At 35.9% G+C, this 24,771-nt stretch overlaps 1 protein-coding gene across 5 annotated transcripts in view; it reads right to left on the reverse strand.

Annotated features, from left to right (window-relative positions):
- LOC100379061 (ubiquitin carboxyl-terminal hydrolase 9X-like) overlaps nucleotides 1-24,771 on the reverse strand; it is a 213,458-nt gene that overhangs the window by 54,089 nt on the left and 134,598 nt on the right. For all 5 annotated transcript variants that reach the window (XM_085498322.1, XM_085498316.1, XM_085498319.1 and 2 more), the window contains 9 exons: nucleotides 15,277-15,423; nucleotides 13,848-13,994; nucleotides 13,413-13,620; nucleotides 3,407-3,528; nucleotides 2,750-2,851; nucleotides 1,942-2,117; nucleotides 1,100-1,273; nucleotides 573-714; nucleotides 163-248 (listed from right to left, as the gene is read on the reverse strand). In XM_085498322.1, coding sequence (XP_085354448.1) covers nucleotides 163-248; nucleotides 573-714; nucleotides 1,100-1,273; nucleotides 1,942-2,117; nucleotides 2,750-2,851; nucleotides 3,407-3,528; nucleotides 13,413-13,620; nucleotides 13,848-13,994; nucleotides 15,277-15,423 — 1,304 coding nt within the window. The remainder of the gene's footprint in view (nucleotides 1-162; nucleotides 249-572; nucleotides 715-1,099; nucleotides 1,274-1,941; nucleotides 2,118-2,749; nucleotides 2,852-3,406; nucleotides 3,529-13,412; nucleotides 13,621-13,847; nucleotides 13,995-15,276; nucleotides 15,424-24,771) is intronic.

Consider the following 24,771-nt stretch of genomic DNA (forward strand, 5'->3'; position numbering starts at 1 on the left):
ACGGGAGTCAAAAATATCAAACCTATTTCAATGAAATTGTCAGAAAGGGCATCACAACTGTAAGTAATCAATCCATCCAGACTCGGGTAGACATAGTTTGAAAGTATAAGTGCTTTGATAGATAATGCTAAACATGTACAGGAGAGTACATTTGTTACTCACCTTTCCCAGTCATAATCAAATCGTTTTAACTGTATGGCTAATATACTCGGTAATTTTTTAATACATAGCCTCTTCACAGTGTCCACCTGTGATATATAAAATGTTTAGATTCAAAGTACACAACATTCACAATAAGTATACAGGTTTTGTAATTGAAACTAGAGGATTTCAGTTCAATTTTTATCACAGTTGATGCACAAACTAATTCAATGTACGTAACTGATACTATGATTTGTGCTTCCAAAAAATGTCTGTAATATAAATTACTGGCTTTATTTTGGAGATACCAGAAATACAAAGCAATGCATTTATCTTTCCCACCATATGGTATGAGATCACTGTAACATGTCTACAAAGAACTGCAGTTTATTCCCACAATCTTTATAATACAATGAAATTTATTTTTCTACCTTTTTATTACACTTATCACAGTGGTAAGCATTAGCACCTTCTAGTAAATCTCCTTTAACATACTGCTCTAATGAATCTAGCAAATTCTGATGATGTCTGATATCAACATTCAAGGTAGTGAAAGGTTCTTCCCTTGAATACCTGTCAATGGCACACAAAAAAAACGAATTTGACAGTGCTAATTATTCATGTTAAATTCTCTAAAATATTTTAAAATCTTCCAACATTTATTTCAAAAGTAACTTTCCATCATTTAATTTACAAATAAATGCTTTGTAAAATAGTACTGTCAAATTATAGGGTTTGCACAAGAGTAAGACAAATTAATTAGAAAGACGATTCAAAAACACTGTGACCATGTATGTGTATCTTAAGGTTTCAAAACGTGAATTGTAAAACACAATTGCTTTGTCTTGATAACAACAAATTAACTAGCACCCTGTCAGCTGATTTAGCTCTACTGTTTGAGACACAATATTCGCAGCAGAGCTAATAAAAAAATGTATTGTAAATTATCTGAACTAACCTGTGAGGACAGTCTTTGCATATTTTTTGATCAGCAAAGGATCCTCCTAGCACCTTTGATAACATAGCAGGATAACCTAAATTCTTCAAAGATTCATCTAAACTATCAACTAAGCTATTGAAGAATTCTAAAGCATCATGCTGCTCACGTAAATTTACAGGTTCGCCCCAAAGCCTGCAAAATAACATATTTGACAAAAGTTAACTTCCGGTAATATGCATTCACAGTGGCCTCACTCAGAATTGCATCAGATGTTATATAAACAAGCCATGCATGGCACAGTCCCCGGTAGTTATCAAATTTAAGATATATAGTTTTGTTTATAGTAATATAGCTGGAATATAAACATGTCAGGAATATGATTATGATGATTGTTTAACATTTAAATGATTGACATTTGTATCTGATCGTCAAATGAGTATGGCCAGTCGACCATTTTGAATCTTATCTGAAAACAAAATGATGTGCATCAAGGTCCTATAATGTCCAACGTATATACCAAGTTTGAACAAAATCCATCTGTAAACAGCCAATAAATGCTTGATTTGGATGATTTTTAGAACAAAAATGCCTGCCATTTGGCAATCTTGAATCAGATCGTGAAACAAATTGATGTGCATATGTATAATATCATGTATGATGTATGTGTGAAGTTTGATTGTGATTGGTCAAGGCACGGAATCACGGACGCACAGACGCATATAGGTCAAAACATCTGTTTCCATTTTTGGTCTGGGTCCAAACAGGGACTTAACTAGGTATGACTCCTGGGACCCACAATGAACATGACATGTTGTGATGATCACTGCCCTTTAAGTATAAATATACCTAATAAAACTTACTTAAAGTGTTTCCAGAAACCTCTTGGAACATAATATTGTAATTTACTCTGTGCTAGATGTCCAAAGATGGCCTGCACCTGTTTCAGTACACCTAGATCATATTCTTTTCTTTCTTCTTGTTTACTCATGGTAGGTTTATCTTCTTGACTATCAGTATCACCAGGATCAATGTTAGTCTGTAGATTAGACAACATACAAAGATGTCACTAAATCAAATTTACAGCAGTGTGATAAAATCGAAGCATAAAGTAACATTAATTACTTTTCATGCCTTTATGTATTGTGTAAAGTTTGAAAAACCCAGATAATACGTCCGAGAAATGTTTCCAAATGAACAGGACCCAAATTAATAGCCCTAACAAATTTAAAATAATTCCAATTAGAACACACCATACATACTCAAATAAAGTAAATATGAATTAGAAATTAAATATTCTCAAATAGTTTTAGCAAAATCAACTCCGGATTGCAAACTAGTGACAAATTGTCAACTTCACTATGACAGGTTCACACACTAACCCTCAATTTTATTTTTTCAAAACTTTCTGTATAACAAATGCATAATTAGGTCTATTCGGTCAAAAACCGAAAAATTTATGCAATATTTCACTCAAAGGGTGTTAAAAATTTTTGGGTGAAACAAGAGTGGCTACTCTACATTTTAGTATTTGAAAATCTACTTTTGTTTACAGTGGTCTTAACAAAACAAGACTTCTTCAAAAATATGATGTTCTGTGGTTGAACAAAGAACAATATACATATATTGAGTTCTGATAGCTTGATAGTTGAGTACTGCAAGTATATTCACCTCATTATCATGCTTTTCATCTCCTGAAATATCCTCTTCCAAATCTATGGCAGCACCTTCAGCAGAAAGAATACCAACCCTAATTGTTCGTACCATGTATAACTGAAAAGAAAGAATCATATCTCGAAATGGAGGTCATGATCGGGGGGAAAAAAAAAAACAATTTTTGACTGATCAGTTGAAGTTAGCCAGTGATTAATCAAAATGTGAAAAGTGACGAATTAGTTAGTCAATTATTAAATTAAAGTCATCTCCAATTAATAACAATGAGTGCAAAGCCACACTTTGATTGACGTAGTTAATTGCTTTTTGCTTTGACACACTATAATGCTCGTGCTTAAAGTGTGATTCATGCATGTGTTAGGAGGAACCAAAAGTGTTCTCCATAAGCTACATATGTATGGTTGTCTCAATGCCATGTCTTTAGTGCACAGCAACGTCACCTGGTGATGTCATCAAGGTATACTTTCATACAAATTAAGACAAAAATATATATATATATTGTATTCAGATATATTAATATTCATAAATCAATAAGTAATTTTGGACATCAATAAAACAAATATTTCACATGCACTTTGATTAGCAGATGTTCTACACTGTATATACTAATTGGTAATCCTTCATAGAGCGAGATAGCGAGTTCTATCAACTCACCTGTTGAAGAACAGAATTCATATAACATGTTGCACCTGCATTCTTCAATCCAACAAAACCTCTTCTGGGCCTTGGACCCACAGGTGGCAAATATTCCCATTCCAGTAGAGGGTTATCACGCTCTAGAACCAAACACCATAACTTACAAAATCACATTGTTATGTAAAAGTAGGCAGAGAATGTTGACAGTGGAAATTTCATGGTAGAGGTGGTAAGATGGAAAGCATCAAAATAAATAACAACAAGTCATTGTCAATGACACGTCCCCGTTCCGTTCATATTTGAGTGACATATACATTCAAAGCAGATCATGACCGAAATGCACCTGCATATGTACAACACATTGTGCTAAATCCGAACAAAATCCATCCATGCATGACTGAGATCCGGTTCTGGAATTGTGAAAATACGTGATTTTGATGCATTTTCGGCCTTAAAATGGCCATCATTCCGCTATTGTTAAGCAGATCATGAAACAAATGCACATATCTATTTGTGACATGATGTACCATGTGTGTGTGAAGTTTGAACTTGATCAATCCAGACATGTCTTGGATACGGATCCAGAACTGAATTCTTTAACAAAATAGCCGCCAGTCGGCCATTTCGAACTTGATTCGAAAAAAAAAAAGACGTGCATCAAGGTCCTATTATGTTTAATGTATGGACCAAATTTGAACAAAATCCATCCATGCATAACTGAGATACGGGTCCGGAATGGTGAAAATGTGCGATTTCAATGCATTTTCGGCCTTAAAGCGGCCCCCATTTGGCTATCGTTAATGAGATCATGAAACAAATGCACATACATATTTGTGACATGATGTACCTTGTGTGTGTGAAGTTTGAACTTGATCAATCCAGACATGTCTCGGATACGGATCCAGAACTGAATTCTTTAAAACAAAATGGCCGCCAGTCGGCTATTTCGAACTTGATCCGAAAAAAAAAAATGACGTGCATCAAGGTCCTATTATGTTTAATGTATGTACCAAATTTGAACAAAATCCGTCCATGCATAACTGAGATCCGGGTTCGGAATGGTGAAAATGTGCGATTTCAATGCATTTTCGGCCTTAAAGCGGCCGCCATTTGGCTATCGTTAATGAGATCATGAAACAAATGCACATACATATTTGTGACATGATGTACCTTGTGTGTGTGAAGTTTGAACTCGATCAATCCAAGCATGTCTCAGATACGAATCCAGAACTGAATTCTTTAAAACAAAATGGCCGCCAGTCGGCCATTTCGAACCCAATCCAAAAAAAAAAAATGACGTGCATCAAGGTCCTATTATGTTTAATGTATGTACCAAATTTGAACAAAATCCGTCCATGCATAACTGAGATCCGGGTCCGGAATGGTGAAAATGTGCGATTTTGATGCATTTTCGGCCTTAAAATGGCCGCTATTCGGCTATCGTTAATCGGATCATGAAAAAAATGCATGTGTATATGTCCCATATAATGTGTGATGTATGAGTGAAGTTTGAACTTAATCGGTCCATGCATGTTCGAGATACAGGTGATCACGGACGCACGGACGGACGGATGGACGCACACAGGGCAAAACATAAGTCCCCGTTTTCGGACTGCCGAACGGGGACTAATAACTTGAACACATTATCAAGCATGTTATACCAAACTACCTCCTCTAGCTAATACCATATTTGTTCCATTAGTAACAGATACAGATCAAAATAAACTCTACTTTTATTATATCAGCAAACAATTAATGCAATTTTTGGTTTATGTGCTCTTCTATTGTAAACACTTCTCATTTTCTGTATTTGTAATTAAAGGTTATAAAACAAATGACCTGTCAGGGTTTTGAGGTCAAAACTTTGTATAGAGAAGTGCTTGTCATTCTATAACCAGCTTTAAGTATGCATGGGCATTCACAGTCTTGTTTAAACTGGGTAACTTTTGTCCATCACATGTTAATTTCGATATTGGTCTCACTAATTGATCAATGTGAATTTTGGTAACATAATTGACATATAATCCAAGCAATTTTTGCTGCAAATTGAGAGATTCCATGTGGTCCAATGGCTAGTCCAAATGACATTTGATTATAGCAACATCATACTGTGATCCGATTGGTGGTAACAACCCAGTCATTTTTTTAAATATTAAATCAAAAATTTTTGAAAATAAGCCTACTTAAAAATATGCATAAAAAGTCTACACAAAATTGAAACATTAAAAAGAAAACTGAAATATTTCATAAAACATTGGGGAAAATGAAATGCAACAAAAATAGTAAACAAATAAATGCCCAAAATAAACTTATAGGGCATTTAAAAATATTTTAGAAATTTAGTTAACACGGAAAACGTAAAGTAGCAAGAACAACTATGTAAATTTCTGACAAATAATCACAATCTAAATATCTAAAATTCAAACCACTATCTTAATATCAATATGTATGTCAATAAATATTATATTTATTTATTTTTAGTTACATATATTATAAGGAAGGCATCACAATCATTAGAGCCCCTTCGATTGGTTTGTATATCCCGCGAATCGACATGGTAAAACTACAAGCATCATACAGCTCAGTACCATAACAAATATTAATAATTTAAGTAATCCTCAACGCGTCTCATTTGTTACTGCGTATAAATTGACACTATCTGGGGCACGTCGCACGCGATGAGTACCAACCAAAAATACACACAGGACATTTTAAGTAGCTCAAAACAAAACATATTCGCTATTTTTCGTTTCGAAAACATCTACGGCGGCTTAAAACCCTGCACCTCGTCCTGCATGTTTTTTTTTTACCAGGCAGGAGACGCCGGTCAGCGTGGCATTGCCCCAGTGGTTTCCACTGTGCATCCAGTAGTTAACGCCGACATCACGGTCTATACATTCCACATGAAGCATGGTATTCAGCTTAACCATACTGTAAAGGGGGTAATTATTCACTGGGTTTTAATTTAGCTTATTTCGCTGACTGGAAAAATGCGCTAAATTAAAACACAGTGAATATGTAAAATTTAGCATAGAACACATTATCTAAATGATAAAACCGTGAATTTAAAACCCACTGAATATGCCTGAAATGGTAAATCAGTGAAATTTAAACCCAGTGAAAATTAGTCATTTTACAGTATTTTCTTTTTTGCTCCATGGCTTAACATAATAAGAACAGTAACTTGGGCAATAAATGTGCCTTCCGATTTGAGGGATATCGTGCCATGTAATATTCAATGAAAACAAGCCATGCATGGCACAGTCCCAGTTAGTTATCAAATTTAAGATATAAAGTTTGGTTTATAGTAATAAACATGTCAGGAATATGAAGATTGTTTAACATTTAAATGATTGACATTTGTATCTGATCGTCAAACGAAAGATATTGCTCTGGAACAGCATTAATTAAAACAAAATCAGCCATTATGAATATATGTATAATGAATATATGAAATTTGAACATAGTCAGTCAAAGCATGTCAGAGATATGGCTCTAAAAGTCCATTCATTAAAACAAAATGACCACGAGTCAGCCATTCAGAATCCGATCTAAAAAATAAAAGAAGTTTTTTAACACAAAAATAGCCACCATTAGGCCACTTTGAAAAGGATCGTCAAACCAATATATCCGTATATCTGTGACATGATGTATAATGAATATTAAAAACATGAACATAATTAGTCAAAACAAGTCAGACATTAAGTCATTAAAATACAAGTGATTGTCAATGACACGTCCCTGTTCCGTTCATATTTGAGTGACATATACATTCAAAGCAGATCATGACCGAAATGCACCTGCATATGTACAACACATTGTGCTAAATCTGAACAAAATCCATCCATGCATGACTGAGATCCGGTTCTGGAATTGTGAAAATAGGTGATTTTGATGCATTTTCGGCATTAAAATGGCCATCATTCCGCTATTGTTAAGCAGATCATGAAACAAATGCACATATCTATTTGTGACATGATGTACCTTCTGTGTGTGAAGTTCGAACTTGATCAATCCAGACATGTTTCGGATACGGATCCAGAACTGAATTCTTTAAAACAAAATGGCCGCCAGTCGGCTATTTCGAACTTGATCCGAAAAAAAAAATGACGTGCATCAAGGTCCTATTATGTTTAATGTATGTACCAAATTTGAATGAAATCCATCCATGCATAACTGAGATCCGGGTCCGGAATGGTGAAAATGTGCGATTTCAATGCATTTTCGGCCTTAAAGCGGCCGCCATTTGGCTATCGTTAATGAGATCATGAAACAAATGCACATACATATTTGTGACATGATGTACCTTGTGTTTGTGAAGTTTGAACTCGATCAATCCAAGCATGTCTCAGATACGGATCCAGAACTGAATTCTTTAAAACAAAATGGCCGCCAGTCGGCCATTTCGAACCCGATCCAAAAAAAAAAATGACGTGCATCAAGGTCCTATTATGTTTAATGTATGTACCAAATTTGAACAAAATCCGTCCATGCATAACTGAGATCCGGGTCCGGAATGGTGAAAATGTGCGATTTTGATGCATTTTCGGCCTTAAAATGGCCGCTATTCGGCTATCGTTAATCGGATCATGAAAAAAATGCATGTGCATATGTCCCATATAATGTGTGATGTATGAGTGAAGTTTGAACTTAATCGGTCCATGCATGTTCGAGATATAGGTGATCACGGACGCACGGATGGACGGACGCACACAGGGCAAAACATAAGTCCCCGTTTTCGGACTGCGTCCAAACGGGGACTAAAAATGGCCACCGGACAGCCATTTTGAGTCCGATCTGAAAAATAAAATGATGTGCATCAGGAACCCGTAATGTCTAATGTATGTACCAAGTTTGAACGAAACCATCCATAAATGCCAGAAATGCATGATATTTGATGATTTTTTTTAGCACAAAAATGACAACCATTCGGCCATTTTGAATAGGATCGTCAAACCAATGTCTATCTATGACATGATGTATAATGAATATTTAAAATTTGAACATAATCAGTCAAAACAAGTTGGAAATATGGGTCTAGAAGCCCATTCATTAAAACAAAATGGCCGCCAGTCGGCCATTTTGAATGTTATCTGAAAAACAAAATTATTTGCATCAAGGTCGCATAATGTCGAATGTATATATCAAGTTCGAACAAAATCCATCTGTAAACAGCCGAGAAATGCTTGATTTTGATGATTTTTAGTACAAAAATGGCCGCCATTCGGACATCTTGAATCAGATCGTGAAACAAATTGACGTGCATATGTATGATATCATGTATGATGTATGTGTGAAGTTTGATTGTGATTGGTCCAGGCATTTCTAAGATACAGGTCCGGATGCACGCACGGACACACGGAGGTCAGAACATAAGTCCCCGTTTTCAGACTTTGTCCGAACGGGGACTAAAAATAGTGAAAGACGAGGCCCACGCCAGGAGCCCACATAAGGTGTTGCAATAGTGTAAATATAACAAAGCCAGACACCGATTGTTTCCTTTGCTAGGTGAAAACAATGTACAGAATACTCGGATGAAACAACTAATTTAAAGTAAACTAGGATATACTAGAGCCAATGAATTCGTAATTTCTGCCGAAAAGGGCCGAGAAAAAATACTCCTCATAACAAATCACCGTCATAACAAATCACCGTGTTGAGGGGCGGTGAACAAATGAGACACCGATTGTCAAATTGTTTTGGTAATCATCGCATGTGGATTAATTTCATTTGTACAGGGTGCTCTGACTCAAAAATAAGGTAAAACAGCCTACTTAGCAGTAATGATTTTGTGATTTCCCACACGAAGAACGTTCTGAGAAATAATCTGAAATGCTGATCAGCCCACCAACAATCGGCACCAAAATTTATCACAGCTGTCACGGTAAATTCTGTATGTTTTACGAGTTTTTTTTTCTCCGAATCCCAACACATATTTACACATGTAGGCAAATTTTGTCAGCTCTGTGTAAATAGATATTTTTACTGGGAATGTGCCCCATTTTACGTACGAGAAGCCCTTACCCAACGCAGTAGTCAATTTTACCATGAAATCAAACCTACCAACCATCTTCAACACTGCCATGTTTTTGACGATGAGGAATCTCACATTCATTATTTTCTTTACTGGGTCCACATAGGGTTCAAAGTACCGTGGCTTGAATGTAATTGTACACCACACGTGAATGTAAACTAGCTTGCACAGTAATTCGTTGCAGTCATTTAGGTTATACATTTGTTCAATTACTTATTTATTTATTTATTTATACGATAATAAAAAATCATACATGTAATTTCTTAGACTTTTTCATAATATAAACTGATACATGTCATCTCCCAGGCGTTTGCTTCGTTTTTGTACAACACACTGGAAATAACAAAATGGCTGACACCATCACAAATTGCTGGTCATAATCAAAGAAAGCTTAAAAAGAACTCCCATGTGCTGAGAGTATTGGAGACACATTAAATATAATTCGAAATTACTTAGCTGAAAACTAATTATGCAAATCAGAAAATTAATATGACCAGATTTGAGTGTAAAACTAATGAGGTCTGTGCAATGTAACAGAAAATCTATGTCTCCAAGTTTAATTGAAATGTGATTAGAACCAAAAAATTATGAATTATTATGCTTATTAGGGAATTAATATGAACAGATTTTTACCCCAAACTAATTACGTTTGTACATTGTCCTAGAGCATCTTTGTACTAAGTTTCATTGAAATGGAATAATTAGTACCGTGAAAACTCCAAAATTTCGACCCCTCTAAAAATTCGACCGCCTATTTGTTTGCCGGGTTTCGGTGTTTTATTTACCTCCAAATTTTCGACTCCACTAAAAATTGCCGACTCATTCTTATTCGAAAATTGCGACCAGTTTTAGTTTTCCCCCAAACGAAAAAAAACCCCGATGTGAGCGTTCAAACGGGACCTTCCTCGAAGGCATGAATCCGGGTTTCTGATTGACTGAGAGATTTTTATTTTATTGGTAACGAAAATATATTCTAAATAAACGAAGTTTCAAATAAAAACGAACACAAAAATCTCGGCATGCTGCGTTTCTGAATTGTTGATTATTACTGTACTCAGTAGTGATTATAATAATGTACACAAAATAAATTTGTTGAATGGTTATGAAATACAAATAAAAGTCAACTTAGTTTCATCGTAAGCGAATGATTCCGGTCTCGTATAAACGTTTGATGCTGTAGGATATCCGCCATGTTCTCTTAGGTCAAATCGCTAATTAACCAATCAAAAAGCTGGATGATGCCAACGTGTTCAAATTACCATAGCTTATTTAAATATGTTAATGTTATTGAACGCAATGCGGAAGAGATTGATGTTGTAGTACGATATTTTGGCTTGGATTTTGATGCGAAAATGGCATGATTTTTTTTAAATAAAAAAATTAGTTGTTTTTAAAAAATAAACTGGTCATCTGAAGAATAATTTAACATTGTTCACAGTGATAACAGCTCATTCTCGAAAGAAAGCTTACCCGCTCACGCTAGTCACGATAAAAATCATACACGTGTACTCTTGAATAGACAGACGTCAATGACTACAGTAAAACTTACTCTATTTTAGCCGGCAGGATTGATTGAAATGTCCGAAAAATGACGCCAAAATACACCTTAAAAGTCCCATTTTATTTTCTTAAATCCCATTTTATTTTTTAATCCAAGGGCGAATTTACGGCAGAATTTGGTCCCTCAAATAAGGGACACGTGAGCTTTGATTCTAACCGGATACATTGCACTGGGTCGGGGAGATCGTTTGCTAAACTTCCATGTATCTTTTGTCCAATGGGTACCTGTACTTCGAACATTCGCAAGTTTTCCTAGGTAGTGCGAGACAGCTTTGTCTTTTGACCTATTAGTTTTGTGCTGACCTCTTCTCCGCGTCTTGATGTTTTGTTTTGCTTGTCATAATACTCACTGATTGATGACTTTGTTTAGATTTTGAGTTACAACTCGGCCACGACCTTTGCTTTTACCGTGAAACATGAGGAAGTTTATGTCAATTGACGGACATTGCATTTTTTAAAAACTAATGAAGCACACTGTCTATCATCCCCATTTTTTCATTTGCTGATTTCTATTCTGAAAAATTCGACCGTCCGAAAATGCACCTTAATTTTGACTCTAAAAACACGTCACATTTCTAACAACAATTATTTAAAACCGGTCGAAATTTTGGAGTTTTTACGGTACTATAGATATCAGTGTGAAAGCTTAAAATTGGTTAATTATGCAAATTAGGTAATTAATATGTACAGATTGTAACCCACAATTATTCAGGTCTGTCTATTGTCCTACAGCATCCATGTACATTCATTGATATGTGATGTATAGTACCTGAGATATCAGTGTGAAAGTTGGTTAATTATGCAAATTAGGTGATTAATATGCACAAATATTTACCGGAAACTAATTGGGTCTGCATAATTCTAGATTCATTGAAATGTGATGATTAGTACTTTAGATATCAGTAGAAAAGCTGAAAATTAATTATGCAAATTAGGTAATTAATATGCACAATTATTTACCCTAAGACTAATCAGGTCTCTGCATAGTCCTAAAGGATCTATGTACCAAGTTTCATTGAAATGCGATGATTAGTACTTGAGATACCCATGGAAAAGCTGAAAATTAACTAATTATGCAAATTAGGTGATTAATATGCACAAATATTTATCAAAAACAATCAATCTCTGCATAATCCTTGAGTATGTAAGTACCAAGTTTCATTGAAATGTAATGCTAACTACTTATATCAAATGCTGAAAATTAATTAATTATGCAAATTAGGTAATTAATATGTACTGATATTACCATAAAAACTATCAGCTCTGTGCAGTGTCGTATGACATCTATGTACCAAGTTTCATTGAAATGTGATGATTAGTACTTGAGATATCAGTGGAAAAACCGAAAATTGACTAATCATTATGCAAATTAGGTAATTAGTATCTACGGATTATTACCAAAAACTAATCAAAACCTAGCATTAGTTCAGAGCATCTATGTACCAAGTTTCATCAAAATCCAATGAGTGGTTGTTTAGATATCAGTGGAACAGTCATGGAACCACTAAAAAATAGCTAATTATCATGCAAATTAGGTAATTAATATGCATGGATTTTTACCAAAAATTAATCAAATCTGCGCATATGTTCAGAACATCTATGTACCAAGTTTCATCAAAATCCAATGAGTGGTTCTTTAGATATCAGTGGAACAGTCATAGAACAGCTAAAAATTAGCTAATTATCATGCAAATTAGGTAATTAACGAGCATGGATTTTTACCAAAACCTAATCAAATCTGCGCATTGGCCCAGAGCATCTATGCACCAAGTTTCATCAAAAACCGATGCATGGTTCTTGAGATAGCAGTGGAACAGTCGGACACACATACACACATACACACACACACACACACACACACACACACATACACACACACTAACTTGCAAAGACTCCCATTTTGTGCTTCGCACATGGGAGTCAAAAATAGCTAATTTTCATGCAAATTAGGTAATTAATATGCACGGATTTTTACCAAAAATTAATCAAATCTGCGCATATGTTCAGAGCATCTATGTACCAAGTTTCATCAAAATCCAATGAGTGGTTCTTTAGATATCAGTGGAACAGTCATAAAACAGCTAAAAATTAGCTAATTATCATGCAAATTAGGTAATTAACGAGCATGGATTTTTACCAAAACCTAATCAAATCTGCGCATTGGCCCAGAGCATCTATGCACCAAGTTTCATCAAAAACCGATGTATGGTTCTTGAGATAGCAGTGGAACAGTCGGACACACACACACACACACACACACACACACACACACACCCACACACACACACACACACACACACACTAACTGCAAAGACTCCCTTTTTGTGCTTCTCACACGGGAGTAAAAAAAAATCACATTCCATTCCAAAAAGTTAGATAACGTAACTATATGACCAGTCAATAAATTACAATGAACATGTTATATGTTACCTGAGTAATACATTTCTGTGAGCATCTCAGCCAGCACTTTAAGGTTTTGTACACAGCCTTTACACAACGAAACAAGAAGATCAAAAGCAGCATTGATAGTGAGTGAGCTAATACAGACAGGATGAGCTTGTTCAGGTGGTAATTCACCAGTTTTCCTAGATTGTAATACCATCTTAGATGCTGGAAAAAGGAAATCATCAACTAATTCCTGCAAATATAAGGTACATAATGAATTACAAGGTACTTAAAACTGACATCTTGGCATGACCTTCAGTCAATAAATGTTAACTTTTTATGACATATACAAACGAATGTGCTAGCTATCACTTTGACAAGACTCTTAATAACACTTCTGGTCAGTTAATTAAGTAAGCAGGTAAATTCAACTTTAAACAAATTGGCAGTTAAATTGAGACACACAACTATGACACTGACCTTGATTAAGTCTTGACCTCCTTTCTTCGAACCCATGTAATATTTTTTATCTGCATTTTGGAATTGTAATAGTTCCCTGGTTACACCAAGGTGACCTTCAAGCAAAGCATCCTCACAGTGACTTTCACCAGTAGTTACAACGCTATCCTGTAGAAACAGTAACAATATATGTACTTCAATATGCCTAACAGAATTTAATCTAACAAGACATTGACATTCAAAAGTCCTCGTCATAAAATAGTAAGCAAAACAGAAAGGAAATGCTATATTCTGTAGGTATAAATGTGACATTGTATTTCTATATCTAACACAAAAAACAATAGAACTTAGCATGTCATGAACAAACCTGTGTTGGCATTCATTCGAATATGTTTAAAATAACCCTAATTTAGTATAAACAGAATTTATTAAACAAGCAGTCTGTCGGCTGAGATAGCTCCGCTGTTAGCAATGCACATTTCAATTAAAGAACAGAAGATATCATTAGAAAATGAACAATATGGAGAGTATCAAAGCAACAAGACTTGCTGTTTTTAACAAGAATTCAAAAATATCACTTTTCACCAAAAATAATCATCAAAATTAGTTAATTGAAGATATCACCACAAAATTAACGAATCTGAAAAAGGTCCACTTGTAGTACCTATATATGTAATATAAAAGCAATCAGACTTGCCGTTTTCAAAAAGAGGTCAAAAATATCATTTTTTACCAAAAATTAAAAAAATATTCACTAAAATTAAATTAAAGATATCATTACAATATGAACAAATCTGAGAGAGGTCCACATGTAGTACACATATATGTAATATCAAAGCAATTGGACTTGCCTTTTTTAACAAGTAAAGTCGAAAATAAACAAGTCGAAAATAAAAAAAATATTCATCAAAATTAGAGAATTGAAGATATTCATCATGAAATGAACAAATCTAAGGTACATATACACCAAGTATCAAAGCATTCAGGCTTGTAGTTTTCAAGAAGAAGTCGAAAAAGTAAAACATTGACACGGATGATCACACATATGATAAGCTCCGCTCGACAAAGTCGACAGTTGAGCTAAAAAGTGCTAACAACCGCATCGCCTTAAGTGTGTATATTGTAAATTTCACTAGCCATCTGGCGAGGATGGCACATTGCAGGTTTGTCCCACTTAAATAAGGGTAGAACACGAAAGTAATAAAACAAGCCCTTATCAATGGAGATACTGCCTGCCTCTCTGTGATTTTAAGCATAGAATTGATTTTACAATCGGTGGTCAAATCCATAGCTAACAGTACAATTTTGTCAACAAAGTTGGGTCTGATGGTAGCTCCCTAGGATGATCCATTGAAGAACAGACTCTGTTCTCAGTCAATTTGGTGTTATCAGTGATAATACCACAAATAAATTATCAAAATTAAGCAAAAATTAGCATAATTATACTTACCCTGACTTTTTTGAGCCACTCAATTTCATTATTAAGAAGTGCTTCAGAGTTGGGAAATGGTGTGTTTGCCTTACAAGCATAGTCGAGCAATCTACATAGCAGATTAAAATATTCACTACACGACTTAGCATTGTCTTTGACAGTACTCTGTAAATTAACAAATCATTGTTAATGACAGAGTCCCCGTCCAAAATCTTGTGATCCGACATATCAATTTGATGCTGATGAAACTAATAATAGGAGATGGACTTGTAAAAAATGATGATTTAGTGCTTTTACACTAGAATTGAGCATTTGCCAGTCATATTGAATCAAATTACAATCAAAGAAAGCTTAGAAAGAACTCCTGTGTGCTGAGAGTATTGGAGACACATTCAAAATTAATTCAAAATTACTTGAACTTGAGATATTGATGGAAAAGCTTATGGAAATAAGGTAACTAACATGAAAAGATTTTAAGGTCTGCACAATGTAAAAGTAGTAAGATCTGCGTAATGTAATATCTATGTATACAAAAAGTTTGATTGAAATGTGATTAGAACCAAAGAAATTATTAATTATTATGCTAATTAGAGAATTAATATGAACAGATATTACCCTAAAAACTATCAGGTTTGTGAATTGTCATATGACATCTATGTACCAAGTTTTATTGAAATGTTATGATTGGTACTAGTCAGTGGAAAAGCCGAAAATTGATTAATCATTATGCAAATTAGGTAATTAATATAAACAAATTTTTACCCAAAACTAATCAAATCTGTGCATATGTTCAGAGCATCTATGTACCAAGTTTCATTAAAATCCAATGAGTGGTTTTTCAAATATCAGTGGAACAGTCACGAAGAACAGCTTAAAATCAGTTAATTATCATGCAAATTAGGTAATTAATATTCATGGATTTTTACCCAAAACTAATCAAATCTGCGAGGTATGTAAATGTGTCGAAATGGACATAGTGCGAGTGGTTAGTGCTAGAAGCACTAATCCGAAAAACTACTAGATCTAGTGCTAAAATGACACTAGATCTAGTGCTAAAACGGTACTTGATCTAGTGCTAAAATGTACATAGTGCGAGTGGCATTGATATCGCGTTGTCAACGGCGTCAAGACATCCCGTAATTTTCTGAACATAAATGAATATTTACGTAAAATTGTTGTATCTTTCATTTATTGGAAATTTGCTTCAGTGGGAAAATTGAGAATGTCATTGTCCACGTTTGTCGTAATAGACTTTTGGAACAACGCGATCGGCCGGGAAACTAGCTGAAACAGTGAAACTGCAGGTCGAACTTCGCAATTTTTACAAATTGTGAATAGATATACTGTATGAAATTGTAATGTGGGGAAGTTTGTGTTTTCAACTTTGGCGAATGGAAACTTTATGTAAATGGTGGAATTCAGCGTTCATTTTTTTTAAATCGCTGATGTGCCGTTTTATTTCTGGTCGGCGCCACACTTAATGAAAATAGATCTTCGAAAATGAAATTATGATGCCATATGTCAACTAAATAAAAAAATCGGTATACTCCTAGTCTAAGTCCCGGGTCCCTGTAAAGCTCGGTGGATTTTGTGTGTACTGCGACCTGTGAATGGGCATATATTGTCACGCAATCCTGTTGTTACATTGTATCATGGAGGAACTAACGGAATATGATGTAACCTCGGCGATTTTTTAACGTGACCATACTATATATGTCTAGACACTTTCTCTGCAATAATATTTTTTAGGAGCCCTTAGGATTTTTTGTTGTAGACTCTCGAAATCTTGTTCTTGTTACAGTTGCTACTAATTAAAACATATGCAGTAACAAGTTCGTCTGTTGAATTTCCGGTTGTGAAATACGTATTTTAACCCTTCACAGCTAAACAAACCCAGTGTATGGTCGCGTTAAAAAAAATGGGACCAAGAAATCGTCCAGGGCGATTTTTCGGCAGTTTTTAATTTTTTTAAAAATATTTTGTCCTAATTTATCGGACATTTCAATCGTTCCTGACACCTAAATTCAAGAGCGTGTTTATTGTGACTAGCATGAGCTCCGTTTGGACAGAGAGCTGTTATCACTGTAAACAATGTTAAATTATTCTTCTTATGCTAAGTTCATCTTTGAAAACAACTATTTTGTTATTTAAAAAAAATCATGCCATGTTCCCATCAAAATCCAAGCCAAATGAGCGTACTACAACATCGGCAAATCTCTTCCGCGTTGCATTCAACATTAACATATTTAAATGAGCTATGGTGATTTGAACGCGTTGGCATCATCCAGCATTTTGATTGGTTAATTAGCGATTAGCTCAACTCATGCAAGAGAAACATGGCGGATACCCTACCGCATCGAGCGTTTATATGCGATCGGAACCATTTGCTTACGAGGAAACTAAGTTGAATTTTATTTGAATTTTATAACAATCAACGAATTTATTTTTTGTGCGTTATTATAATCACTACTGAGTAATAATCAATGTTTGTGAAACGTAGTATGTCCGGATTGAGCATCTGTGATCGCTTGCCGGGATCGATTGCTGCTATGCAATGCAGTTGTGCGCGTTTTTATTAGAAACGTCGTTTAAAATATACATTTGTTACCAATAAAATAAAAACAAATATATTTGAAAAATGACACTGGGCGACACTGTAATGACATTACAGGTGGTCTACTTTTTAATTCAGCAAGAATAATTAATTATTGTCAATTCTGCAATAGTTTCTTTCGTCTTGGGTGGCCCAACTGACGGCGTAGAAAGTCTGTGTAGTTGGATACAATGAAAATGTCCCCCCAAAATATTTAATAATTATTTTTTTAAATTGTAAACCCCAAATAAGCGCCCATCAGCCGTGAAATCGCCAGGGCGATTTTTCGGATGGGCGAATTTATGACAGAATCCGGTATTATATAAAGAAAGTATTATTATGGACATCTCGCGCATATTGCCGATGTTTTACACTGTTTGTACTTTGCATATGAAAGTGGTTGTTGATGCCCCTCCTATTATTCGACGTCGTTGACAATACGATAACAATGCCACTCACACTGTGCACATTTTAGCACTAGATCTAGTGCCATTTTAGCACTAGATGTAGTACTTTTTCGGATTAGTGCTACTAGCACTAACCACTCGCACTACGCTCATTTCGTCACATTTACATACATGAATCTGCGCATTAGTTCAGACCATCCATGTGCCAAGTTTCATCAAAATCCAATGAGTGGTTCTTCAGATATCAGCGGAACAGTCATGGAACATATAAAAATCAGCTAATTATTATGCAAATTAGGTAATTAATATTCATGGATTTTTACCAAAACCTAATCAACTCTGCGCATTATCCCAAAGCATCTGTGTACCAAGTTTCATCAACATTTGATTAGTGGTTCTTGAGATAACAGTGGAACAAAAAAAGTGACATACATTCATACAGACATACATACATACAGACAGGGTAGCTGCAAAGACTCCCTTTTGTGCTTTGCACACGGAAGTCAAAAATGATGTTCATGTATCTATTGGTATACTGTCTTTGTACAAAATTTAAACAGGAATGCTCATTGCATTCATGGGAAAGTAGGCATGGGTATCATGAGAAACAAAATGGCCACCAGTCAGCCATATTAGTTTGAATCACAGAAAAAATATGACATGCAACTATAACCCAATATGTATGATCATCATACCAACTTTGATCCAAATTGGCCTAGTCATCTCGGAGAAACAGCTCTGGACATGTAAAAACTATGATTTAGCACTTTTACATGAAAATTGGGCATTGTCCGGTCATATTGAATTGAATGACAATCAAAGAAAGCTTAGAAAGAACTCCCGTGTGCTGAGAGTATTGGAGACACATTCAAAATTAATTCAAAATTACTTTAACTTGAGCTATTTATTGGAAATGCAGAAAACTAATTATGCAAATAAGGTAACTAATATGAACAGATTTAAGTGTAAAACTAATAAGGTCTGCACAATGTACCAAGTTTCATTGAAATGTGATTAGAACCAACAAATTATTAATTATTGTGCTAATTAAGAGAATTAATATGAACAGATTTTAACCCAAAATTAATCAGGCTGTCTATTGTCCTAGAGCATTTATGTACCAAGTTTTATTGAAATGTGATGATCAATACTTGAGATATCAGTATTAATTAATTAATTATGTTAATTAGGTGATTAAGAAGCATAAATATTTACCAAAACTAATATGGTGTATAGTCCTACACATGTAGGTTCTTTGAAATGTGATGAGTACTCTTTAAAAGTTTCATTAAAATTCAATGAGTGGTTCTTAGGACAAATTAACTAATTAAGCAAATTAGTAGTTAATATGCACAATAATTTATCCTAAAATTAATCAGGTCTCTGCATAGTCCTAGAAGATCTATGTCGCAAGTCTCATTGAAATGTGATGATTAGTACTTGAGACATCAGGTGAAGGGCTGAAAATTAACTAATTATGCTAATAAGGTGATTAATATGCACAAATATTTCTCCAAAAACTAATTAGGTCTCTGCACAGTCCTCAAGTAACTATGTACCATGTTTCATTGAAATGTGTTCATTACTACTTGAAATATCAATAGCTGAAAATTAATTAATTATGCAAATTAGGTAATTAATATGTACTGATATTACCCTAAAAACTATCAAGTCTGTGCAGTCTCATATGACATCTATGTACCAAGTTTTATTGAAATGTTATGATTAGTACTTGAGATATCAGTGGAAAAGCCGAAAATTGATTAATCATTATGCAAATTAGGTAATTAATATAAACAGATTTTTACCCAAAACTAATGAAATCTGCGCATTAGATCAGAGCATCCATGTGCCAAGTTTCATCAAAATCCAATGAGTGGTTCTTCAAATATCAGTGGAACAGTCATGGGACAGCTTAAAATCAGTTAATTATCATGCAAATTAGGTATTTAATATTCATAGATTTTTACCCAAAACAAATCAAATCTGTGCATTAGTTCAGAGCATCCATGTGCCAAGTTTCATCAAAATCCAATGAGTGGTTCTTCATATATCAGTGGAACAGTCATGGAACAGCTAAAAATCAGCTAATTATCATACAAATTAGGGAATTAATATTCATATATTTTTACCAAAACCTAATCAACTCTGCGCATTATCCCAGAGCATCTATGTACCAAGTTTCACGAAAATTTGATTAGTGGTTCTTGAGATAACGGTGGAACAAAAAAAGTGACATACATACATACATACAGACAGGGTAACTGCAAAGACTCCCTTTTGTGCTTCGCACACGGGAGTCAAAAATAATGTGGTGGCCTATTTATCTCTGAGAAACAGCTCTGGACATGTAAAAAATGACAATTTAACGTTTTTACAGGAAATTTGGGCGTCGGTCAGCCATATTGAATCAAATTACAAAAATAATGTTGGTACAAATGTATCCCTTGGTATACTATCTTCGTACAAAATTCAAAGAGAAACGTTCACTGCATTCAAGAGAAAGTAGTATGGGTACCATGAAAAACAAGATGGCCGCCAGTCAGTCATATTTGTTCGAATAACGGAAAAAATATGACGTGCACCTATAACTCAATATGTGAGATCATCATAACAACTTTGATCCCAATCGGCCTAGTCATCTCTGAGAAACTGCTGCGGACACGTTTAGGTATCAGAAATAGCAAATTTTACATCCAAAATGGCCGCCAGTCGGCCATTTTTGCTCTGATCATAAAGCAACTTGACGTGCATGTGTAAGACATTATGTATTGTGTTCATGTAAAGTTTGAATGAAATTTGTCAATGGGTGTCCGAGATATAGCTTCGGATGGAAGTACAGAAGGAACGAACCTAAATTAATAGTCCTGTTTTCGGACTTCGTCCGAACGGGGACTAATAAACAATCAAAGTTAAACTTTGCAAAGCACATTACCCCAAGGTATTTATTTACTAAATTTGATCAAAATCCACTCGGAAATTATTGAGATTTTACATCAACAGGATGAAATGAGATAATTAATATGCAAATTAACTACTTAATATGCATGGACTTGGCCCTCAAACTATTCATGTTTGCATATTACCCCAAGGTACTATGTACTAAATTTGATCAAAATCCCCTCAAAAGTTTTTTTTTTAGATTGCCAAACTTTTTACACGTGGAAGACTGTAACACAAGACTGTAACCAAGAATCAAAATCAATACGACCCAAGATGAACTATCAACTATAGACTATAAATAGACTATCAACTCTTGTTAATACTACAATTACTTTATTAGAAGTGCATTCCCAATAAAAGTGCAATAATAAAGCAAATACAGTACTTTGTTTTTTAAATAATTATTTGTCTTTAAAAGCAGTGGCATCCTACACAAAAAGAGCAATATGATATATTTATTGGTATTCATACTACCCCCGGTATGTGGCAAGGCTCTAAGGACCGACTGAAATGAGCATAAATTTGCATGAATAAAATATCTAAGATATACATGTATAGGCTATCCCCCATTCTGACAATCTTTTAAAACTAGCGCCGAAGGCGCATATTAGTTTTTATGTTTATATAAGAGATTGCATACTTACCTTTGGTTAATGAAATTTTAATTTCATAAACAAATGGGATAATTGCCAATTATCATATATACTGGTTAAATAAAATCGAAATAACAGTGGATAGCTCCCGTAGGGGGCGTCCTTCCCCTGTCATCTGATTTGCATACTTCCAGATCTTTTTGACCACGATATTGATTCGTAGCTATTTATCTGGGGTGGTTTTGGGTGGGAAGGTAAGTATGCAATCTCTTATATAAACATAAAAACTAATATGCGCCTTCGGCGCTAGTTTTAAAAGTTTATTACAGAGTATTGCATACTAACCCCTTTGGTTAATGAAATTTTAATTTCATAAACAAATGGGACAGATTACCAGAGAATATCTCTTGGCAGATAAATACTACCCCACCTGATTATGGAATTGAAAAAATTCCATCCCCCTAACTGTATAACTCCCGCTAACTGAATAATTCTTGCAGTTGCGGGAAGTTACATGCCCTATTGTTTCGTTACAACTTGGCCTGTCACTAGGTAGCCTAACGAGTGTAGGCCCTGTGACTCGGCCGCTAGGTCTTTCAGGTAATAAGAGAGAAAAGTGTTGCTAGTTTTCCAGGACCCGGCTGCTAGCACCTGGGCTAAAGAAGCTCCGCTAGCAAATGCCAGTGTATTACCTATGCCTCTTAAGTCATGCATCTTGGCAGTGACTTTGCCTGCCTCTGTGCTCAAATACTTATCACTATAAGCGTGGTAAACTGTCTCTTTTACCCATCTCGCTAACGTGAATTTCGACGCCGCTGAGCTTTGTTTACCTTTTTGGTAACAAACGAACATCGACCTTTGACCCCTTCTGACCCCGGAAGTACGTTTCTTATAATAAGCTAGCGCACGTACCGGACAAAGAATTCTGTCTTGTTTTTCATTGGAAATATTGCTCAGTGCCGGGATAACGATCGGAGTCGCCGTCTCGTGCAGTTTCTGATTTTTTCCTCTGAATTTTACTGATGTCATTAAAATCGCTTTATCGGGATAAAACACCGTAAAATTGTCTTCAAATGACAGAGCGTGTATTTTGCTAACTCGCCTCCCTGAAGCGAGTGCTAGCAGAAAAACAGTCTTTTTCGTCCAGTCCTGTAGTGACGCCAATTCCTTCGGTTCGTATGGGAATTGTCATAGCGCTTCAAGGACTACTGACAAGCTCCATGCAGGTGCTTTGTACCTCTCAATGGGGCCCGCCTGTGTAATAAAGCCCTTGAACAGATCGGAGATTGTCGGGTCATCCGAAATGTTTTTGCCTAGGCTTAGTTTGAGTACAGAGTTGATCGCCGATTTATAGTTTTCTACTGTCCCCGGTTTCAACTTTGTTTCGTTGATCAAATAAGAAAAAAACTCCGCTACTTGGGGCAAAGAGGGATAGAGTGGATGTATATCCCCTGCAAGACACCAATTACGAAATTTTTCCCAGTGGTATTGATACAATCCATTTGAGGAATCCCTAAGCCCGGCCGTCGTTGTTTGCGACACTTGGCTTGAAAACCCTTGCGCAATTCTAAATTGCTGGATACTTAGTTTCCACACTTGAAGTTGGTACAGCTCCGGGTTGGTTGGTGTATAACAGACGGGTTGTGTCAACGTGATTTCTTGTGGCAGGCTTCTCGGATGGTCCGTTAGCAGAGACAGCAGTAACGGAAACCAAGTCTGAGACGGCCAGTTCGGTGCCACTAGAATCATGTGCGAGTTCTCCGATTGTTCCAGTTTTTGTAACGTTCGGTGGATCAATGGAAATGGTGGGAATGCGTAACTGAACATTCCGCCCCACTCCATCTGAAGTGCGTCCCACGTCAGTGACTGTTTGTCCGGATAACGCGTCACAAAAACGGGACGTTTTTTGTTTTCCGGTGTTGCAAACAGATCTACCTGGGGTTCCCCCCACATGTCGAACACTAGGTTTACTGCCGTCTGTGACAGCTCCCATTCTGTGTCGTCGTAGGGTTTCCCCCGGGATAGCGAGTCCGCTACACCGTTTTGGACTCCCGGTATATGTTTGCACATCAGCTCGACTTTGTTTTGTGCACACCACTTTAGCACTGCTACAGCATGGTCGTTTAACGACTGTGATTTCGTTCCCCCTTCCTTGTTGAGGTAAGCTACTACAGTCTGATTGTCGGATCTTATTAACACGGCCCGGTTTTTTACCGCTTTTTTGAAGGATTGCAGGGAGAACTGCACCGCTAGCATTTCCAGTCGGTTTATGTGAAATTTCCATTGTTTTTCGTTCCACTGACCGGGTGCAATCCTGTCCATGCAGTGCCCTCCCCAGCCCGTCATGGATGCGTTCGTCACCAACGTTACTGTCGGTTTCGCCTTGTCCATGGGAATCCCCGCCGTGAGGTTCTTGAGGTTGCCCCACCACGGAAGTGATTCCAGAAAGGCCGGTGTGAACAGTACCGGTTTTTCGTATTTTATCCCGTCCTTTGATAGTCACATTTTTAACTGTGCGTCTAACACTAGGCGTTGGATCGGTCTGGACTGTAGTGCCGCTCTCGGTACTAAGCCCCTCATCGAAGTTAACATCCCCACTAGTCGCATTACCTGGCGTAGTGTGGCTTATTTTTGTTTTAGAAATGATTGTATCATTTTTTGTACATTGTCGATTCTGTGCTGGGCTGGTCGGATCATGCCTTTCTCCGCATCCAGTTCCATGCCCAGAAAGACTATTTTCTGCGTCGGTATTAATTCTGATTTTTCCATATTTATCAGAAAACCTAGCTTTAGCAGTAGACTGACAGTCCGCTCGGTTGATTGACAAATCAGGTTCCGATTTTGACTTTTTATCAGCCAGTCGTCTAAGTAGGGGTTGACGTCTGCTGCGTTCTTGTGCAGTAACGCCACCACTGTGCGTAGAACTTTTGTAAACAGAAGTGGGGCTGACGTCAGGCCGAAAGGTAGGACGGTGTAC

Source organism: Saccoglossus kowalevskii, chromosome 1, assembly GCF_978046115.1.
Source record: "Saccoglossus kowalevskii chromosome 1, keSacKowa6.1, whole genome shotgun sequence".
Lineage (NCBI taxonomy): Eukaryota > Metazoa > Hemichordata > Enteropneusta > Harrimaniidae > Saccoglossus > Saccoglossus kowalevskii.